At 40.0% G+C, this 23,522-nt stretch overlaps 1 protein-coding gene across 1 annotated transcript in view; it reads left to right on the forward strand.

Annotated features, from left to right (window-relative positions):
* CTTNBP2 (cortactin binding protein 2) overlaps positions 1 to 23,522 on the forward strand; it is a 169,820-nt gene that overhangs the window by 8,215 nt on the left and 138,083 nt on the right. Inside the window, 1 exon segment of the mRNA XM_055420804.2 lies at positions 5,049 to 5,156. Coding sequence (XP_055276779.2) covers positions 5,049 to 5,156 — 108 coding nt within the window.

A 23,522-nucleotide genomic window follows, 5' to 3' on the forward strand; every position in this document is an offset into this window, starting at 1 on the left:
TCAGGAGAATGCTGTCCTACACCTGCCCCAGATAAATTAAGGTGTTGCAGGCTTTTGTGTTGAACAGTAAGAGTTTGAGGTTGTGTCTCCTTTTCCATGCATATATGTTCCAAAGAAATCTTTCTATCTGATGACCAGACTCCAGATTAGTTTAGGCTGTCTGTGCCAGATTTTCTAAACTAGGTGTTAAGAAGTGCTTTCCTAGAGTCCTTTTTCTGGCAAACATTAAACATGGTAGGCAGGAGAGTGGCCTGTGGAGTTGAAATCTACCAGATTTTTTTCTTCCTTTTCTGTCTGCCTTGCCATCATTAAAAAAAAATGAGATTTGAATTTTTCCCTGTTAATTGGGAAAAGCTATTGCAGTGGTAAGTAATCAAGTTTAGTCTCTGAACATGTCTGCTCTGGTTTTTGGGTGGCAAGGGCATGGGTATCATATTTGCTTAGGGACCTTTATGTAGATCCTGATTTTTTTATGTGAGTGTGGCATTTAGATCTATCCTGTCTTGTATCTTTTGAAAATTAGGTTTTCAAGTTAGTTTTTTCAAATATTACATGATTTATCACAAAAAAAATAGTAAAGAGGATGACAGGAAACTTTTGTAGGTGATAGATTTGTTTATGGCATAGATTGTGGTGAAGGTTTCATGGATGTTTACTTATCTTCAGACTCATCAAATTGTATGTATTAAATATGTACAGCATTTTTTTATGTCAATCACACCTCAAAGTAGTTTAAAGTACAATTTTAAATGATTATTTTACTCTTAAACCAAGAGACTTTAATAATTGCTTTTTCTGTATCTAAGTACTTTTGTACTATAAATGTGTCAGGTCAGATAAATGACACTTCATATGAGACAATAATAGAGTTTTTAATGAGATTTTTTTTTGGTTCTGGGCTTTATTTTTCAAAAAAATACCAAAATTCTTTGAATTTATTTGTGAAATACCCAGTCTAAGACCTATAACATAATTTCATATACTTTCTTTTACTCTTGTTTTGCCAGTTTAGGAGGTGAAAACATCAAGTATTGGAGAATGACCATTTGGGAATATTCTTATAATATCTTTGTTGTTGAAGGCCACAAATTAGAAGTGCCTTCAGTTTGGAAGCAAGGGTGATAGGCAGAGGACAGAGAAGCAGGCAGATAGATGCACTATGTTTAACATAATGCATCACTTGATAAATTAAGACAGATTTTTTTTTTTTTAACATTCTCTGTAACAATGTATTGTTTAGCAAGAATCCTTGTAACATTGTTTCTTTAATGACTTTTCCTTTTTATCCATGGTAAAAAAAAATACATTAAAAAGAGTAGACGTGTTGGGTGCAGGTCACATGTTGCGATGATGTTGATGGAACCAGGGCAAGCTCTTCTGACTCTAATGTGAATCAAATTGTGGCAAAGTCTTTCATAATTTATTAGTTTTTAAAGTGGAGTGCTTTGATTATGAAGCTTCGGGGAAACAAGGACAATAAAATATACAATTAATTAAAATCTTTAGAACCACCAGCAGCATTAATAAAATATTACCCTCTAAAGCACATAAGAATTGCAGCTTACTTTCCCATCTCAGTGGGAAAAACCAGGATAAACTAGTCTGTCTCTCATCATAGTCAACTAGCTGAGTTTATTGGACTTGGGCTGGTAGATTTTCAAAGAAACAGGCTCATAGCCAATATCCCACTCCTCCCTTTTAAAACATCTGGGAGCTCTCAACTTTAATAATAATAACAATCACCTGCCTTTATTTAGCACTTACTTCACTGATGCATTCTTTTTTTAAATTGAAGTTTAGTTAATTTCTACTGTACAGCAAAGTGATTCTGTTATACATACACACACACACACACATATATGTGTTAGCCACTCAGTCGTGTTCAACTCCTTGCAGCCCCATGGACTGTAGCTTGCCAGGCTCCTCTGTCCATGGCGATTCTCCAGGTTGCCTTTTCCTCCTCCAGGGGATCTTCCCTCCTGACCCAGAGATTGAACCCAGGTCTTCTGCATTGCAGGCAAATTCTTAACCATCTGAGTCACCAGGGAAGCCTATATGTGTATATATATATGCACAATATGTAAGCATATTGCATACATATGTATACAATTGTTCTTATATTCTTTCCTATGGTACATGACTGAGAGACTGAACTGAACTGATTGTACTTTTTCATAGGATATTGAATATAGTTCTCTCTGCTATACAGTAGGACCTTGTTGTTTATCTATTCTATATGTAATAGTTTACATCTGCTAATCCCAAACTCCCACTCCATCTTTCCCTGAACCCATTCTCTCTTGGCAACCTCAAAGTCCGTTTTGTAAGCCTGCGAATCTGTTTCTGTTTTGTAGATAGTTTCATTTGTGTCATATATCAGATTCCATGTGTAAGTGATCTCGTATGGTATTTGTCTTTCTCTTAGTATAACTGATTTCACTTAGTATAATAATCTGGTTGTGTCCATGTTGCTACAGATGGTATTATTTCATTCTGTTCGATGGCTGAGTAATATTCCATTGTATACATGAGTACCATATCTTCTTTATCCGCTCATCTGTCAGTGGACATTTAGGTTGTTTCCATGTCTTAGCTATTGTGAATAGTGCTGCTGTGAACGTGGGGGTGCGTGTCTTCGATACATTGCTGTTTAATCCTCGCAAGAATTTGTGGGATAGGTGTTGGGATTCCTGTTACTCCGATGAGAAAACAGACTCAGATAAGTTACAGAATGCTTCTCCAAATGTAGTCCATGGACCAAAGCCACCAGCAGGAGCAGGAGCACATAGAAAGGCAAATTCACAGCCCCACCTCAGACTTCTTGAATCACACTGCAAGGATGAAGCCCAGCAGTCTGTGTTAACAAAGTCTCCAGGTGATTCTTTTGCTTGAATTTTGAGCATAACTGGGTTATAAAGCTTAAGTGACACCACTAAGTAATGGGAGCAGAATCTGAGCTCTAATATATTGGATTTTATTTTTCACAGTGAACATCTCTAAGTTAATCTTCCAAGCAGCGGTCACCCAGAACTACCCATCCTGTAGGCTTGCTACAGGTTTTCTTTCCTCTTTTTCCCACCTTAGCCCCTACCTTTCCAAATAACTGCTTTGTTGAATGTATGTGCAAAAAGAAACAATTGTAAGGGTACGATCCTGTAAAAATCTTATTCAAAGAACCAGTTAGCTCTGGTCTCTGTTCCCCTTTATACCATTATCTCCATCCAGAAGGTTCTTTTGCAACTGACAAGTGACCAATTCTGGTCATACCTGTTTGGAAGTCCCTGGAGTCATTTATAGGCTTTGCTGTATTTACTTGTTTGTCATCACAATGATAGTATGGTGTCAGATACACAGTTGCTAGACTAGTTCTCATTGGCTCATTGATAGAATAGCACTGTTTGCGTCTCTAGACTGTTGGCACCATGCTGGCAAAGGGTGCAGACAAATCACAGTACTTGGATGCAGTTTTGCCATTTCTTGGTTGTGTGATCTGGGTACGTTATCTGACTCCTGAGTTGTGGTTTTCTAATTTGAAAAATAGAGGGGATGATAGAGATCTAACAGGTTAGATCTGTTTCTTCACGAGTTCTTTGGATGGTGACTGGGTTTGTCAAATGAGTCGTGACGGGAGGGAGCAGTGGGCTGCATGTTTGGAGGGCGCTGGGGCTGTGGACTCACCCAGGCCCAGCGGTCAGCATGCTAACCCATCCTCTCTCAGCTTCGTCTGTGAGATGGCTGTCAGGAGACCTGCCTGTAAAAGCTGCTGTGAGGAAAGAGGGCAGAGTTGGCAACAAAAGAATGGGAAGCCATGGTGTGTCAGTGGGATGCAGTCATCAAGGAGGAAAGGTGGAGAAGAGCACGGGGCTGCATAGGCAGTGGCTGAGGATTATGACCCCCCAGGGCCATGGTGCCATCGCCTCCTGGGATAACTGGTCTCTGGAAGAAGACTCACTCACTTCAGCCTCAGCTCCCTATCAAGCTGGACTTACGGAATGGCAGGAAGTCAGAGGCATTGTGTAAGAAAGCATTTGATAACCATATAGCGGGGCCTTCAGAAACACCTAACCAGCAGCCCAGATGACTCCATGAGGTAGCAGGCCTGGCCTCGTAAATCATATTGCCTGCATGCATGAGTGTGTGTGTGTGTGTGTGTGTGTGAACATGTGTGGTTGTGGGGGTAGCAAAGAGCATGTTCCTTCTAAAGGGGCAGCTGCTACTTGACTCTGTAACTTATTCCTCTGTGGAAATGTGAATCTGGGGTTACCGGTCATCTCAGTTTGGAGAAGCCAGTGATCTGGATTTTTTGGTGACATCTTGAGATTTTCTTAGTGCTGACTGGAGAAAACAAAACACTTTGTGGCCCAAGTAACACACATCTGTGAGCCAGATTTGGCTGTAGGCTGCTAGCTGGTGGCCTTTGCAGCAGAGTGTTCTATAAACATGACCTGTTATTATTGGATGTCCTGGAATTTATAATAACCTCCCAGGAGCCTTTATGTTGGGGCCCTTCTAGGAATACAGTCATGCTTTCTTTGCTACCCTCGTAACTTCTCCCCAACACAGACTGGGCCTGTTTTGATTTGGACTCCAGGGACTTAAAATTTGTGTGGTATAATTTGAAGAGATCCTGAAGCCAGGTGGGCAGTCAGGCTGGGAAAATAGATCTTGTTAGTGGAGAGACGTGGACTATCGTCTGTGTGGTTTTTATCTCTCCTCATGAAAAGTGAAAGTGTTAGTTGCTCAATCATAGCCCACCAGGCTCCTCTGTCCATGGAATTCTCCAGGCAAGAATATTGGAGTGGGTAGCCATTCCCTTTCCAGGGGATCTTCCTGACTCAGGGCTCAAACCCAGCTGTTCCTACATTGCAGGCAAATTCTTTACTGTCTGAGCTGCCAGGGAAACCCCTTCTTGTAGACGGTCAGAACCTACATTGTCTGCTGTTGAATGGGTCCCCAGTGTTCCCCTGGGTTTGTTGAGCCATTGGGATAAATGTGATCCATTGCATACCTTTATGAATCTTTTTCATTTTTTAAAATTTGTGTTACAGAAAAAAGAGTTTGATGTGGATACCCTCAGTAAATCAGAGCTTCGGATGCTCCTCAGTGTCATGGAAGGGGAGCTGGAGGCCAGAGATCTTGTCATCGAGGCCCTGCGGGTAAGAACCTTCTAGGGCTAAGTCCAATTTCTGTGTCATTTTCTTTTCTTAGATGGCCAATGGCAAAGCTGCTGCTTCTTAAGTTTTGAGTCATGTAGCTTTAAAATGTTACATCAGGTTAAAATACGCCCCTCTTCCGAATACCAACCCATAACCTTGATAAGCCCTAACAAACCCTCAGGTCGGATGGACATTGAAAGAGAATGATTCTAAACTGTCTGATTTGAGAAACTTGAGAGTTAAAACTCTGTAGCTTCTGAAATCATTTTATATTTCCCATATTTCTTTGATTAAAGACATAAATTCTCAGGAAATTGGTAGCTTGGTATCCTACATGTATGTGAGGCCAGTGAGGAAAAATTAAGCAAATCATTTATAAAAGAAATTGCTGGTAGCAGAGGGTTTTTTCTTCCTATGTAAGCTATAAATTATTTCTTATTTTCAGAAACTCTTGAGTTAAAAACTAAATCTTTATATATTCATATGTATCTTTAAATAGTTTTTTTTACTTTTTTCCTCTGATCTTATAGTAATTTTTAACTTTTCATAATTTGCAAAGAATCATCTTCCATTATGTTAGAATACCTCAACAAAGTTTTGTTTTCTTAAAAGTTTTTAAATTTTCTTGATGTAGAATGTTCTAATTGGTTATTCCCAAGATTAGGTTTGTAAGCCAAATGAGGTTTTTTTTTTTTCTGTTTTATATTTAATACTTTGTATGTAAGCAGGTGTTTCCTGATCCTTGGTCATTTAATCAAGAGGGATATATTTATTATACAGAAAGTATGGATGTATATTTTTCACCAGGAGATAGTTCCTTAAACTTTGGGAGTTTAACATGTGAAGCTTTGTGGAATGTAAAAGCAGTGTTCCCCCATGTGGGTGCTAATATGGTGGGGTAAGAGCGGTGAGTGGTTAGACGTAATGGAGACGGTGCATGTGCTGAGAATCCAGTTGTGTGGGGAAAGGGGCAATAGTTCCTGAAGTAATGACTTAAGTCATTTTCACAGCCTGGAAATTGCTTTTCTGGGGATAATAATGATTCTTCAATCTGATGACAGAGAATGATGGTCTCAGAAAAAAATGGATTGTGTTTATAGTCAACTTCATGCCAGTGATGAGTTGAGGGTGTTGATTTTTGATGATAAAATTTGCTAAGTAAACCTGTGCACAGTTTGGTAGTGAGAGGCTTCCATCCTGTTCCACATTTGGAACATTTGCATTGTTTTGTTGTTGTTCAGTCGCTAAGTCACATCCAACTCTTTGCAACCCCGTGGACTGCAGCACGTCAGGCTCCCCTGTCCTTCATCATCTCCCAGAGCTTGCTCAAACTCATGTTCATTGAGTCAGTGGTGCAGAGCAACTGTCTCATTCTATGTCGTCCCTTTCTCCTTCTGCCTTCAATCTTTCCCAGCATCAGGGTCTTTTCCAGTGAGTAAGCTCTTCACATCAGGTGGCCAAAGGATTGGAGCTTCAACATCAGTCCTTCCAGTGACTATTCAGGGTTGATTTCATTTAGGATTGACTGGGTTGATCTCCTTGCAGTCCATGGGACTCTCAGGAGTCTTGCATTGTTTGCCAGTGTGTATTTTCTTGAATGAACTTCAAGGGAGAAATGCTAAGGCAGTTTATCACTCAAGGCTGTGACTTTCAGCCCAAGGAGAGAATAAGGTAACAGTCACCTGTGAGACCAGTTGTGCAGCTTCTTGAGACCAAAGGGATGTGAAGGCTTCAGTTCTCCTTTAGATACTTCTGTCTCCCTCTCTCGTGCTCAGTCTCTCAATCGTGTCCGACTCTTCTGTGACCCCATGGATGGTAGCCCACTAGGCTCCTCTGTCCATGGGATTTCCCAGGCAAGAATACTGGACTGGGTTGCTGTTTCCTCCTCCATGGGATATTCTTGACCCAGGGATTTGAATGTGTGTCCCCTGCATTGCAGGCAGGTTCTTTACTACTGAGCCAACGGGGAAGCCCCCTGTCCCTCTCTGTTACCTGTAAAAGGCATCAGCACTGAGGCATTTCCCTCTGCTTACACCCATGTTGGAGTATTTAGTGGAGTTTGTGTTTGTATGTGTTACCTTAGCAACCACATGTATTTCTCTTTTTAACTTAATTGCAATACTTTCAAACTTTTGCAGAGGTAAAGGCTTGTTAATGATCAGGGTTTGCCGAACTGTAAGTTTTTCATAGAATCAAAGGGTGCTGGAGCTGCAAGGAGCCTTAGATGATATTCTAGGTCAGGGTTTGCATATCTATCAGACCCAGTTTTTCATTTTTCATGAAATACTTTGTATTCCCCTTTTACTTTGTTGCAATGAAGTGTATGCTAAATTGCATATATAAGTAGGCTATGTTAAAAATAGCCAATACATTGCCCTAATTGTGATATAAAGTGACAGGAAAGTAATTTATAGTAAAATATTATTCATTTCCATATATAACTGCTGCATGACTATATTGGAAGACAAGATAAATTGGATGGGTGTTCCCACCTATTCTCATGACATTGCCATGAACGCAGTCATTGCAAAAGAATCCTGATCCAGGCTTGCCGTGTCATTGACTGGGATACAGGGAACAGATTTGCCATGTGTAAAGTGATTTCTCTGAAATAGTGAATGACTCTTGGTAAAGTTCCAAATGAAAGCACACATTTACATGGGAGTTGACCACGAATAATTTAGTGTTCATGAAAGCATGAATTAAAACAGCTTGTTTTTGTGTGGAAAGAAGATACTCTGTGGGCTCAGATAGTCATCTGGAAGGTTCTAGTGAAAGGAATGAACAGAAGGAAAGTTGTGGGGGACTTGGGGCAGCTCCTGGATAGTGGCAGGCCCCTAGCCCTTGTGTTTGGAAATTCTTAAGGTTTTTTGGCACTTTTTAGAATTGGGAATTGTGATTGCTTTGTGTAGATAATTGCATTTCTAGGAGTAGGTAATAATGTCATTTTCACATACCTGTTGTAGACTCACTCCGGTGATTTACTGATTGGCTATTCCCTTGGGGGCATTTGTTAGAGCTGGTGAAACTAGTGAAATATTTACTTGGGCCCAGATGTGTCCTCTAGTTACCTTTTCTTTTGATAGCAGAGTATAAGTTAGTGACTGGCTAATGCCCCAGAAAGAAACTGGGAAAGAGAGAGAAAGTGAAACTTTCATTTTGTAAGAAATTTATTCCTAAATAAAAAGTCAAAATCTACTCAGTATTCAGTTGGGAGAAATACATTTTGTTTAAAAATAAAGTCAAAAGTAATTTCTCTGAGAATAGTGAAGATTTTTAAATTTAATATATAAATTGTGATTTTTTTTTTAAGGTAGAAGTTGCCTAATTTGTACTCTGAACTTTAAAATTTAGAAATGATTCTGTTGTGAGGCATTAAAATTCTTTAGAATTTAATAGTGTTAAAAAGGTATTTCAGACCAAACTGTTCTATTTTACTTTTTTAATCATGTTATCCTGATGGCTCTGGATAAGTTATGGTCAAGTTAAGATATGGTCAAGTTACCAGAAAAGTTGCATAAATCATTGCCTTAATTGCCTTAGACTTGTTAGGACAATCCATACATATAATTTTGGGAGAAAGATGTTAAGAAATTGCAGTATATATTTTGAAACTTTTACTGTTTTCATATGTTTAAGGTAAAAATATTTTTCAGTAAGCTTACAGCTTTATAACATGTAATATTCAACACATTAATATTTATTAGGGGAAGTTATATTTTAAAAAGCAATATTAATGGAAAATCTGAATTACGTAAAGCTGCTTAGGAGCCTGGTAGGCTGCAGTCCATGGGGTCGCTAAGGGTCGGACACGACTGAGTGACTTCATTTTCACTTTTCACTTTCACACATTGGAGAAGGAAATGGCAACCCACTCCAGTGTTCTTGCCTGGAGAATCCCAGGGACGGGGGACACTGGTGGGCTTCTGTCTGTGGGGTCACACAGAGTCGGACACGACTGAAGTGACGCAGCAGCAGCAGCAGCAGCTTAACTGAAATGTTATAATTTCATCACATAAGAAATACTTTGTTTCTCAATGATTTCCCCCTCATTCACATAAAGTAGAAATAAATCATTAAATATATTCAATATCAAATCAAGTCTAAAGGAAAATACTTTGAATTTTAATAAAGAAAGGTATTCAGCAAGAAGCGTTTGTATTTTCTGAAAACCAAGATAGACACAGAGCCTTTTGAATAAAATTTAATTGAATATTCAAAATTTGAATCTATAACTGAGTCCATAAATCATTGTTTCAATGCTCAGTGTTCAGTTTGTGAAATCCTCTAGCCCTCACTTCATTTTCCCTGTCACTACTGGTATTTTTACCAGCATCTTAGTCAAAGGGGAGGCAAACGCAGGGAGAAGAAAATGCTGCAATTACAAAATTTGAAGAGTGAAAATTGTCTTGTGTGTGTGTTAGCCTGCTGTCATTAACATGTGTGTGTTAGTAGCTCAGTGGTGTCCAGCTCTTTGTGATCCCATGGACTGTATCTAGCCAGGCTCCTCCGTCCATAGACTTCTCCAGGCAAGAATACTGGAGTGGGTTGCCATTCCCTTCTCCAGGGGATCTTCCTAACCCAGGGATCGAACCTGGGTCTCCTGCATTGCAGGCAGATCTTTACCATCTGGGCCACCAGGGAAGTAGTTTATGTAAATATCATATCATTGAAACAATGAATTCCTTGGGCAGGAACCCCCAGATTTGCCTTCTTTTTCCACTTAGATTAGATAAATGAGAATTAACACTATTAACAGACAGAGCAGTTCTTCTTCTTAATCTATGTCATTATAGAGTAACCACATCATCCAGATTTTCAGGTATTACTTGCACTGAAACTTTAAAAGTTAGCCAGTTAAACATTTCCTTGGATAGAAAGCATTTGTAGCCCTTAGATCATAGTGGATATCAGATTATAGAATTGACTTGTGCAGGCTGCTACCACAAAGGGACCTAAAGTATGATCGATTAAGTAAGTGGTTCATTTCTCACCTACAATTCTGCAGATGAATGATCTCTGCTGGAGAGACAGCTTTATGCCAGGGAGTCATTCAACCACCCAGGTGATTTCTAGCTTACTGCTCTCCTTGTGGAATTAGCTTCCTTGGTATGGTTGAAACTTGGGCAATGCCACCTCCATATCCCAACCTAAGGCAAGGGATGGGGGCAAGAGAGGAAACGAACAAGCAGCTTCCTCTAAGCAGTGCACACACGTACATTAGTGAGAACTTTTGTAGACACAGGTAGCTGCGTAGGAAACCAGAAAACAGCACTGACTGGCTACTTGGTAGTGCCGGGGAGGAAGGGAGATGGTTAGATGGCCTCTAACTACCCAATACAAGCTTCCCATGTGGTTCAGTGGCAAAGAATCCACCTGCCAATACAGTAGACATGGGTTCGATCCCTGGGTCGGGAAGATCCCCTGGAAGAGGACATGGCAACCCACTCCAGTATCCTTGCTGGGAAAATCCCAAGGACAGAGGAGCCTGGTGGGCTACAGTCCATAGGGTTGCACAGAGTCAGGCACACTGAGCATAGCACAACAACCCAATACAGAGCATTATCTTGATTTAATGTTACCATATACCATGTCCTGGGGTACAGTACAAGAAGATCCTTCTCTTTCTACCCCTCTGTAAATATTTGTTGAGTGTCTACTTTGTATAAGTGTGAACTGAATATCAGTGGAGCTTTACTGCAATACCAAGATTGTGTTCATTTAGAGAATTCTTGGGGTCGCTATGAGTCAGACATGACTGAGCGACTTCACCTTCACTTTTCACTTTCACACATTGGAGAAGGAAATGGCAACCCACTCCAGTGTTCTTGCCTGGAGAATCCCAGGGAAGGGGGAGCCTGGTGGGCTGCCGTCTATGGGGTCGCACAGAGTCGGACACGACTGAAGCGACTTAGCAGCAGCAGCAGGGAATTCTTATATGTTGATTTATATAGTTCTGAGTAGTGTCATTTCGGCCTGATGTAGACTTTTCTCAGACTGTGACTCAGTATGTATTTTGTCTAGAATATATCCCTTTTTGAAAACCTAGTCTTTCCATTGGGTTCAAAACTCAACTAAAAAGCAGCTGTAATGGTTTTGCTCTAGGGCAGGTTTTTTCCGCCTCAGCACAGCTGACTTTCGGATCAGGTGATGGAGGAGGGGTTGCAGGGAGGAAGCTGTCTTCTGCACTCTGGGGCGCTTCGTAGCCTCCCTGGCCTCTGTCTGTTCTCTAGATGCCAGCAGCCCCTCCCTAGCTCTGACAGACAAGCAGGTCTCCAAGTCACTCCTCCTTGGGAAACACTGCTATAAACTAAAACTGGTTAAGGAAATGCCACTTTCAAAACTGTATTTGCTAAAATAAATGTAAGAACTTTAATGATTCAAATATATTTTGTTATGATACAGGGATTTTCCTGGGAGAGATTTTTTTCTCAGAGCTAAATATTAATCTGAAAATGTCCATTTTAACAAATCTCATAACTCTTTCAAAACACACCAGATGCTTTAAATTGCATTATAGTTTCTTAGGCAGAACTTAAATGTTTCATTTTTAAAATTCAAAAACCTTAATGGCCATCTGGTTCAGTGCTGGGATCTTTACATAGAACAAAGTCAGTCTTTTAAAATAAAATGAAAGCATTAAATAGAATAATGTTGCCACTCCTTTTGAAATCAGTTACGCATATACTACAGAGTATTGTGAGAATTGTCCTCAAATGACATGTCTGCTAAATAATGATAAAAGAACAACATTCTGGTTTCAGCTAAGTAAAACATACAGCCTTTTGTATTTCAGAATTCTCCTGTGATTGCAGGCAATTGACTGACCAAAATGTACCCTTTTTTTGTGCTGTTTATTTTAATTAACAAGTGAATTTGCTGAGCAGAGCTGAATTCATGAGACATGAATTGTTTCCTTCCCTGTCTGTGGAGATAACGCCTTTTCTTCTATGTTTAGAAAAAGGAAGCGAGTTGACCAGATGTTGTGCTTTTTTCTGCAAGCAAATGAATTTTCATAATATGTAATAGCTGATGATTTTTAAGTAGCATTGTATTTGGTTTAGTAAGGCAAACAAGAAATACCAATTTTGATTCTTCTGAGAGACTTTATTTTCCCTGATGAACAGTTACTATTAGTGAAAGAAAAAAAATAGAAGACTACGAGGCAAAATACTGCTTTTTTTATACTAGGGGTAGGAGATGAGATACAAACTATTAGGTATAAAATAAGCTATGAGGATAGATTGTACAACACGACAGGGAATATATCATTATTTTATAATGACCATAAATGGAGTATAACCTTAAGAAATTGTGAATCACTATATTATATACTTGCAACTTACAGAATATTTTACAATAACTGTACATCAAAAAAATTATATGAGTGGAATCATATGGTAAAAAAAGAAGGTAAAAATGCCATGAAAGCAAAGTGTTTTATCACTACCATTTAGTCAGCAACTGAAGTCACTCGAGTAACAGTTTCTTGCTGATTATTAATAAATTAGCAGGATATTGTGAGATCAAGCTAAAGAGGAAGTTTCCTAGCTCAGTAATGTACCATCTGATCCACACTGTGTGCAGGATAGACTCCAGGTTACAAATGGTATGAAACCAAGAGTGTGTTTTTGTACACTTCGAATATTATCACAATGTGTGGAACTATCAGTTGAATTAACAGTTCATTTTTAGAACTAGCTCCTTGAAATCTGAAAATAAAGGGTCTTCCTTTGAGGCAGTCTGATAACATTTCGGCCATCTCATCTTAACCCTCAGTGGCTAAACTACAAGTCATGGGTTCTTGTGGGAATTTGCTTTGCCACATACATGACTAATTCTGTCTTGATTGTAAGAAGAAAAAACAAGGATCTAAAACAGTACTCAAAATGTTGCCCTCCTTCTCTTTGATTGTGGTTTTTTGGGGAAGAAAAATGAAGAGGTTTCAGTTTCTGTCATTAAGTTTTCTGAGTCAAAAAATAAATTGTTGTTGAACAAATAAGGAAAGTCTGTATCCCATATTTCTAGTGTACTTGGGCAGTGTGGGGGAAGATGAGGAAATCAGCATCCATTCCTTCAACAGATGTTTATTGTCTTTAGGCATGTCGTGGGCTTCCAGGGTGGTGGACAAGGGGATATGATTTCTTTTTTATGAGTCTTATTTTTTTTGTTAATTTTTTATTGGAGTACTGTTGCTTTCTTCCTCAAGGATCTTAGGGTCTAGTGAGAGAGATTGACATTAAACCAATGAACACCGTATCTAAGTACAAATTATGATTATGAAAGAAAGGAAGGACTGTTAGAAGAGAGGTGAAGGGTTGCTTTTATTGGGTCAGAAAAGGCTTCTCTGAAGAAGTGACAATCCCTGAGACTTGGAGAGGTATTGGGAGTCCAGTTGGAAGAATAGTGTTCAGGCAAAGGGAGTAGCACATGTAAAGGCCTTTGGAGAGGAAGGAGACTGACAGGTGATGGGAGCTGCAGGAGCTCAGAGAGCAGGAGAAAACCGCACAAGGTCAGATGCAGGTCGAGGCTGAGGCCAGACCACGCTGGAGGGCTAGGGTCATAGAAAGACTGGATTTCATCCTGGGTCAAGTAGTCAGCTGTTGGTTTGTTTGAGAATGCCAGTGAATTGATGTGCTATGAAAGGCATCTTTTTGGAAAATGCAACATTATAGTGTATTCTATTTTTGCATAAATTTTAATTTATTAAATGTAAATATTTAATGTAATTACTTTCAGCTTGTCACCATTTTCAAGGGGAAAAATGACAAATAACACCCTAACTGCTGGGCAGACAAAAGTCTGCAGGAGAGCCATAGTAAAGGCAGACTGTCATAGCAGTTGTCTAAGAAATGTGAACACCTCAGATGCTTACAATTTTTGCCCTTTAAGAGGGGATGGAAAATGTGCTTCCTCATTAACTTTTGTCACTTAGCAATGAACAGTGTTTTTCTTCAAACCGTTAAGATGAGCTGATTATGGTTTTTAGTTAAGGGCTTGTGCACCTAAAATAAGATTGATAAGGTAAATTCCCCACTTGAAATTTTTTGAAAGGCAAAATTCTATCTTGCGTTTTTTCCAATCCAGTTCCCCTCCATTCATGAATTTTGCTAAAAGACCTCTTTCATGGCATAAAAGTCCTATAAGTTTCTAAAGACCTGTTATAAAATCAAATTCCTTTTCAACTTTTTCACATAGGGTTGGGTGAAATAGCAAAAAAATTGCTTAACATGTACTAAAGGTGACCTGGCAAGAATGTAAAATACATTTCAACATGGTCAGAATTTGTTCTGCTCTAGGACATCTGTGTTGGCCTGTTTTAAGTGGACCATTACAGGGCTTATGCTCACATAATTATCCCTTACAAAAATAAAATGCTACAACGGAAAAGCCCTCCAGCATCCCAGAACCCTTTTTGTGACATTCTTCTGTGGAAAACAGACCATGAACAGTCTTCTCTCAGTGTAGGCACTGCACTAGGCACCTTACCTGTAGTAAAGTGGAGTTGCATCTCCTATGGGCATTAGGCTTTAATGGCTAAAATATTGCAAATAGTAAACCCTGGGGAAGTCTTAACTTAACCAGTAAAGTACATCGGACATGGTTGTGTATATACACAGCATCGGTTGCTTCTCACCAAGTTAGAAGGAAAGGGCCACCGGTGTGCCACCCGCTGGGTCCTGCAGCTCTTCTGCTTTTATGAAAGACTATAAATCCTGGGTAAATGGGGTTGGATGGATGATTTCATATCACATCTCTTTGGTCTTAATACACAGTTGTAGGTTTGTTCTAATTGTAAGGATTAAACAAGATAATATGCTGGCAAAGGATCTGGCACAGGGTAGGTGCTTGAAAAATTATTTGCATTTGAATCTCAATCTGTGTTGGTAGAAAGATTTTCCCCTGCCCTTTCTCCTCCTCCTCACACTTTGAAAGTTATAGGACAGATCTTGGTCACCTGCTTCCTGTCTCATAAAGTGGGCATTGCTTTTTATTTCTCAGGATAGAATTCTGACTCCTGAAGTCAGACTTTGCCAGATGAAAACTAAAGCTAATCTAGGCTACTAATTTATCCTCACAGCAAGCCTAAGGCAGGCAGAAAAATAAGCAATAGTAGGAAATCAAGTGGATATTTTGAACAATCATACCACAGGCTGAAAAGAGCTGGAGTCAACATCATTTCTGGCGGCTCTGTGGTGGCCATATGAGTCCTAAGTGGAGAGGAGTGACTTGTCAAGTGTTGTCCAGACAATGCTTTCTAAAGTGGAATTACCCACCACCACCACCCCGCCACCAGCACCACCAAAAGAGGGCTTCAGTTCAGTTCAGTCACTCAGTCGTGTCCAACTCTGCGATCCCATGAATCACGGCATGCCAGACCTCCCTGTCCATCACCAGTTCCCGGAGTTCACCCATACTCATGTGCATTGAGTCAGTGATGCTATCCAGCCATCTCATCCTCTGTCGTCCCCTTCTCCTCCTGCCCCCAATCCCTCCCAGCATCAGAGTCTTTTCCAATGAGTCAACTCTTTGCATGAGGTGGCCAAAATGTTGGAGTTTCAGCCTCAGCATCAGTCCTTCCAATGAACACCCAGGACTGATCTCCTTTAGGATGGACTGGTTGGATCTCCTTGCAGTCCAAGGGACTCTCAAGAGTCTTCTCCAGCACCACAGTTCAAAAGCATCAATTCTTCGGCAGTCAGCTTTCTTCACAGTCCAACTCTCACATCCATACATGACCACGGGAAAAACCATAGCCTTGAATAGACTGACCTTTGGTGGCAAAGTAATATCTCTGGTTTTTAATATGCTGTCTAGGCTGGTCATAACTTTCCTTCCAAGGAGTAAGCGTCTTTTAATTTCATGGCTCCAATCAGCATCTGCAGTGATTTTGGAGCCCCAGAAAAGAGGGCTTTGGAATTTTGAAAACTGCTGAACAGTTTTGGGAACAGGATAATACATGTTGTTAATTATTTTAAAAAGTCACTTTCTAAGTGTGTAGGAATGGTGTGATAACAGTTAGATCTATGAACTGTTATAAATACTTACCCTGCAGCTTGTCAGTCTGTTCTCCACATCTCCATATTTAGGCAGCATACTCTTTATGTTAAATCTTTGATTTTCAGTGGCATTGTTTTAAACTTGGCATGAATAATTGTTTACAACCGCCTCTGTTCCCAGCCATCTAAAAGTGAAGAGGAGGGAGGTGGTTCAGTCTTTTCAAACTAAAACAATTTCTTTTCTGCAACCTCCTTCCTTCACCCCATGATTGTGGTCTAGGCAGTAGGCAAACCAAAATCAAGAAAAGGGTTGATTCCATTTGACTCATTCTTCCAAGGAATCCTGAGGTTTGCTGCAGTTTCCAGCAGGCAAATTTGGAGCAGGACATGGAGATGGAATGGGACTTAACATTATTGAATTTTATTACATACCAGCACGTCACATATATTATCTCCTGTCATCTCTGTGAAATTGCTTGACTACTTTAGGAATGGTGAAACAGCCTCCAAGGAAAATAAACCATCTTCTGTTTGACTCCTAACCTTGGCTCTCACCATATGCCTCTACTTCAAAGACAGCATTAATGACACTAATCATTTTGCTAGAGCTGGAGGTTGTCATTCATGGAACCTTTATTTTACTTTAAATGCTGTGAGTTCCCAGAACATTTCCCACACACCTGTAGTTGATTGTAAATATCAAAAGCTGCACAGAAATTGAAACTACACAGAAATTGTTGTTAGAAAGGCTCCTTTTTAATCATGGGCTGTTCCCTCCCAATTGACTACAGGTAATTATAAACAGAAATCCTGCGAGACTTCTAAGATCTTATTGACTGGCATTTATGATAAGTAGAAGAGCATCATTTCTTTTTTTTTTAAATGTCGTCTTCTTCTCACTAGTTATCACACGAAATACAGAAAAGTTCTCTAGTAAGGGTATTCTCATCTTCTGCCTGAGAACATTATGAAGTGTGCGTGAATGCCGTGTGACCCAAATTTAAGAAAATGATGGAGATTTCTGAAACAGATGAGGATGCAGTAGCTAAGGAACTGCCATTTCTGTCCTGATCATCTTCTCACATTTCAGTCATTGTTAAATCTGTCTCTTGTGGTTACATTTTGTGGTTACATTTTGTGTTTTGATATTTTTTCTGTAGTTGATCAACTTGTTTTTCTTTTTTCATCTGCATCTGAGAAAATGGCAGGTGGTAAATTGAACCTTTAGATAGGAATTTAGTTTGGTTTCCATGAAAGGCTGTTATACTGATTTATTTGACTTATATAATCCTTTGATTTTTTTCCAATTAATAGCAGTTGCAAGGAATTCATAAAGATGAAATTATATAGCCAGGTAATGATAGATTCACTCCCAGAGAGGAGTGTAATATTCTTAGTAAGTAATATTTAAAATGCAGATATATCATTGGCCTTGTTAAAAAATTTAGATTTCCTTTCACAAAGGCTAAGTCAATAGAATAGTAGTTTTAGATTAGATTATTTTAAATAATCCGTAAAAATTAGAGATTGATAATGATTTTCTATTGCTGTGTCTTTCTCCATGAGTGACTGTGCATAAACCTTTCATAGACAGTCTGAAAAGTGTGTTGAGCTTCCTTCTATAGTGTCTTGACAAAATAATGAGACCTCACTGGTGAAATTCAGAAGAAACCTTCCATCATCTCTGCTTGGTTAGATACACAGATTTTGGGGAATGGTAATACAATATGAATTTGGTTTGGAGGGATGGTAAGTTGGACAATCAGTGGAAGAACTTCAGAAACCCTTAGTAGGAATTATTAATACGTTCACTTCTTAATAAGTTTAAATGTCAAATAATTGCCTATTGAGGTTAACTGTAGGCTTTGAGATAGGAAAGGATATGATAAAAACAGTGTTTAAGGGACATTATGTTAACCACTTTTGGAAGTAGATTGACAGAAAAAGGGAGAGAAGTTATCTGAGGAAGCAATTACAATTGACATTTTTAAAAGTGTGGGTTCTGTAAAACTCTGAATTCTAGATGATGGCTCTAAATGTAGGTGAAATGCCTCATGAATTAAAGGGACTTGAATAGATGGAGAAGAGATTGTGAATATAAATAACTCTTCCAGCATAATAGAGCATCATTTTCTGACTTATGGCAGCAACCAGTTATTTCTAAAGCAATTTCAGTGTCAGGGTATAAACCTTTTTTGTAAAAAGAATATTGTGTTTATGCCCCATGTGAATTCATACTTAGGTAATTAGGCATTAACTCCAGTTCTCTGAATAGCTTTTTTACTGCTAGTCATTCAACATTCACCCAACAAATATTAAGTATTTTCTATCATGACTTGTGCTGGACACTGGGAATAGTGGAAACTAGCCAGGAATCCTTGTCCTTAAGGGATTTATTGTCTAGGAGAGGAGGTTAACGATAATTAACAAGTCACATTTGTGGTAAATGAAGCAAAGGAGAAATACTGGCCACTAAGATTAGGTACCATAACTGTTAGGTTTTAAGATCCATTTTAGAAGGTTATATGAAAATAGGGTCAAAATAAGAGTACTAATAACAGCAAAATAATAACATTTATAATACATTTAATGAAAAGGTTGTTCAGTCGATGTTCAGTCGTTCAGTCATTTCTGACTCTTTGTGACCCCATGGACTGCAGCAAGCCAGGGTTCCCTGTCCTTCATCATCTCCCAAAATTTGCTCAAACTCATGTCCATTGAGTTGGTGATGCCATCCAACCATCTCATCCTCTCTCATCCACTTCACTCCTGACTTCAATTTTCCCAGCATCAGGGTCTTTTCCAATGAGTTTGCTCTTTGCATTTGGTGGCCAAAGTACTGAAGGTTCAGCTTCAGCATCAGTCCTTCCAATGAATATTCAGGGTTAATTTCTCCCAGGACTGACTGGTTTGATATCCTTGTCATCCAATGGAGTCTCAAGAGCCTTCTCCAACATTACAGTTCAAAAGCATCAATTCTTCAGTGCTCAGCCTTCTTTATGGTCCAGCTCTCATATCCATATATGACTACTGGAAAAACCATAGCTTTGACTAGACAGGTCTTTGTTGGCAAAGTAAGATCTCTGCTTTTTAATATGCTGTCTAGGTTTGTCATAGCTTTTCTTTCAAGGAGCAAGCATCTTTTAAATTCATGGCTGCAGTCACCACCTGCAGTGATTTTGAAGCCCCCCCAAAAATAAAGTCTGTCACTGTTTCCACTGTATTTCTCTCGTTTGGTCCATACTTACTATGTGTCACTAGATTTTGTGCAACTCCCCCCCAAAAGTTGTTTCACTTTGTGTATCAACTGCTTTGCTCTCTCTCCTTCTGCTCTTTGCTCTCATGCAGGTGGTGGCCTCATGAATTTCTTGCTGTTCAAAGTGGATGTTAGACTCCCTTATTTAGCACTCATTGGGTTACTTGAGATTACAAAGTAGCATTGCTGTTTGTACCACTGACTTTATAGAGTTATCATTTTTTTAAGTTCCCTTTATCATTATTGAAGCCTCAGTTCCTTAGGGTTCTGCTGCAACTTTAGAGGGAGTTAGTGGAGATGAGGACTGAGGTTGTGTTTTTCTTCAGTTAATTTGAATTCTTTCTCAGGGAGTCCTGTGTTTACTCACAAAGAGAGATCCCCTGGGAGAATTTTCCCTCTAGAAATGTCTGAATCTTGTGATCAGCACTCTCGAAGGTCCTAACCGATGATCCTGTCAGTGGGAGAGGAGAAAGGATGCAAAGATAATACTATGTTCCTGGCTTTGCCATCTGTGGCTATGTTACAAACCACTCAGAGGCTTAATGGTTTTAAAGAACAACAGTCGTTTATTTGGCTCCCATGTCTGCAGTCAAGACTGGGCTGTGTAGGAACATTGCCATCTGCTCCTCATGTGGCAGTGGGAGGAGGACAGAGCCCGGGGCTGGAGAACCTGCTTCAGGATGGCTCCCTGCTGGGAGGGCAGTGGAACTCTCAGCTGGGGCTTGGGTTCCTCTCCATGGGTTGCTTCGGCTTCCTTGTCACAGGGTAGCTGGGATCCATCAGTAAACATCCTAGCAGACAGGAAGTAGCATCTTCTAGTGCCTTAAACTCTGGGTCACAAAGTCACTTTCCACTATATTCTGTCAGGCAGTCACAGGAATCAGATTCAAGGGGAAGAGATGTAGACGTGACCACCTGGCCAGAGTGGCAGAGAATTTGGGGATAATATTTGACAAATTCCAGAAAAGTGACCTTTCCTGAGCCCTGTCTGCTGGGAGTGCTACCTAGGGCTGTATGTAGATTATCTCATTTAATTCTCAACATTGTTGCTGGAAGGCGATATATTGTTACCTTGCTTTAAGGCTTGTGGTTAAGAAATATGTTCTGTGTCATGCAGCTGACAAGTGTGGAGCCAAAACTTGAACTCTGGCCTTTCTGACTCTAAGTGCATATTTCTAATCACTCTCCTATATAATCTGGTGGAAGGTAACTCTGCCAAGGCTACTGATGATAATGCATGGCAGGCTTGTAAAGCAAAGATATAAAGCATAGATGAAAGAGTTTTAATGAAAGTGGTTGGTTTCTGGGAAGAGGTGGCGTTCTAGGAGTCTTCTGAAGAATGATTAATTTCTAAAGCAAGTAATAATTAGAGCAATAAGAAGTGGATGTGAGTTAGACAACATGCGCACACGATTTGTGTACTCTGGGCAGAGAGGGAATAAAGAGGCCTGGAGCACAGGCTATGCACTTTAGTGGGGACTAGGAAGGATGCTGCTGGGAAAGAATGAGGGCAAGAGATGGGGACGACAGAGGATGAGATGGTTTGATGGCATCACTGATTCAATGGGCATGAATTTGAGCAAACTCTGGGAGATAGTGAAGGACAAGGGAAACTTGCCATGCTGCAACAAGAGTTGGACACAACTTAGAGACTGAACGATAACAAGGACAGGCTCAGTCAATGAGGTTTTGAAAGCCAAGCTGAAACATCTGTGTGACTAATAGAATACATAGGGCAGAGTCCCTAAAGATGTCTAAGCAGAGAAATGGACTGACCCCAAAGCACTGGTTTTCAAAGTGTGATTTCCAGACCAGCAGCATCTGCATCACCTAGGAACTTGTTTAAAAAGTTAGTGTGTTAATTGAAAAAAATCAGAGAAAGGCAAATACCAAATAATTTTACTCATATGTGAAGTCTAAAACAGATGAGAAAACAAATAGAAAAATGTCATAGATTTGGAGACCAGGTGGGTGGGTACCAGAGGAGAAGAAGAAAGACGTTGATGGGCAAGCAAGATGGGTGAAGGGAGTCAACTAGATGGTGGTGGGTAACAGCTAGATCTGTGGTGGCGATCACACTGTTGTGTGTACAGATGTTGAATTATAATGCTGTATTCAGTTGAGTCGCTCAGTCATGTAGACTCAGTCACTCAGGACCCTTTGCGATCCCATGAACTGCAGCATGCCAGACTTTGTTGTCCATCACCAACTCCTGGGGCTTGCTCAAACTCGCATCCACTGAGTCAGTGTGCCATCCAACCATTTCATCCTCTGTTGTCCCCTTCTCCTGCCTTCAGTCTTCCCAGCATCAGGGTCTTTCTAATAAGTCAGATTTTCTCATCAGGTGGCCAAAGTATTGGAGCCTCAACTTCAGCATCAGTCCTTCCAATAAATATTCAGGGTTAATTTCCTTCAGGATTGATTGGTTTGATCTCCTTACTGTCCAAGAGACTCTGAAGAGTCTTCTCTAAGTTCAAAAATACTGATTCTGCAGCACTCAGCCTTCTTTAGGGTCCAACTCTCACATCCATACATGACTACTGAAAAAACATAGCTTTGACTATGTCTCTGCTTTTTAATATGCTGTCTAGGTTGGCCATAGATTTTCTTCCAAGGAGAAGAAAATCTCCTTTTAATTTCACAACTGCAGTCACCATCTACAGTGATTTGTTGTATCCCTGAATTTTATATTAAAAAGGAATGCAAATATTTAGACTTACACTATTAGACCAGCTAACTCAGAAACTTTGGAGGTAGAACACAGTCTACTCTGTGGTCTCACAAGCCCTTCGGGTGATTGATCGGTACTCAAGTTTTAGAGCCACTGATCTGACAAATGGTCACTCACTGTAAGGCCAGATGTGTTTTATGTAACATAAAATCAGGGTGCTCTTAAATCCTTGGTACTGATTAAAATCCCTGAAGGCTGGAGAGGCTTTTTGTGCAGTAAGCAGAATGGCCAGCAAATTAGGGTCTGATGCTATTTCTAGTTCCAACCAGTCCATTCTAAAGGAGATCAATCCTGGGTGTTCATTGGAAAGACTGTTGCTAAAGCTGAAACTCCAATACTTTGGCCACCTCATGCGACGAGTTGACTCACTGGAAAAGACTCAGATGCTGGGAAGGATTGGGGGCGGGAGGAGAAGGGGACGACAGAGAATGAGATGGCTGGATGGCATCACCGACTCTATGGACATAAGTTTGAGTGAACTCCGGAATTGGTGATGGACAGGGAGACCTGGCGTGCTGCGATTCATGGGGTCGCAAAGAGTCAGACAAGACTGAGCGACTGAACTGAACTGAACTGAACTGCTCTGCTGTTTCTAGTTGTGGAGAGATTTTGATGAGAAAAAGACAGCCAATGACTGGTCTCAGGACAGTTTCTCCAAAAACCATCATTAAGTGACTCAACCCAGGCATGTTCTCAAAGAAGTTTTGGGAATCCTGCTAAAGAAGCTTTCTAGAATTGTTGGACTAAAATAAAACATGTTATTGAGACATTAAGAACTGTGTATAAAAATGGATATTCTGCCACAATCTGTGTGATCGTTTTTATTGAAAACTTTTATACCCCTGATTGTTCCACAGAGGATTTAAGGTGGCTTACAAGAATAACAGCAGCAAGATGGAAGATACAAGTATATGGAAATCAAGATTAGGAACTAAAACAGGGGCTTACAAACCTTGTAGTCATAAGACCTTTTCTTCTCATGAAATCTTACGTGGGGGCCCAGTACATATAACAGAAGCTGAGCCACTGAGTTGAAGCAAAAGTTGGGGCTCTATGCTTCCTAATGGGAAAAATAGTAACAGGCAAGTTACATGATTTGTGTTGTTCATAAGAAAAAGTACCATGCTGATTACTTCCTCGGGGAAGACACACTGCTGGTTGTTGGGGTCAAAAATGTCTGTCTTTTCTTTTTTATTAATTAATTATATATTTTATTTTATGTTTGATTGCCCTGGGTCTTCATTGCTCCACGTGGGCTTTCTCTAGTTGCAGCAAGCAGGGCCTACTCTTTGTTGCAGTATGAGAGCTTCTCATTGCAGTGGCTTCTTTTGTTGCAGAGCATGGGCTCTGGGACACACCGGCTTCAGTAGTTGCAATGT

Source organism: Moschus berezovskii, chromosome 3 (assembly GCF_049115385.1).
Source record: "Moschus berezovskii isolate FMDL1 chromosome 3, NW_MosBer_1.0, whole genome shotgun sequence".
Lineage (NCBI taxonomy): Eukaryota > Metazoa > Chordata > Mammalia > Artiodactyla > Moschidae > Moschus > Moschus berezovskii.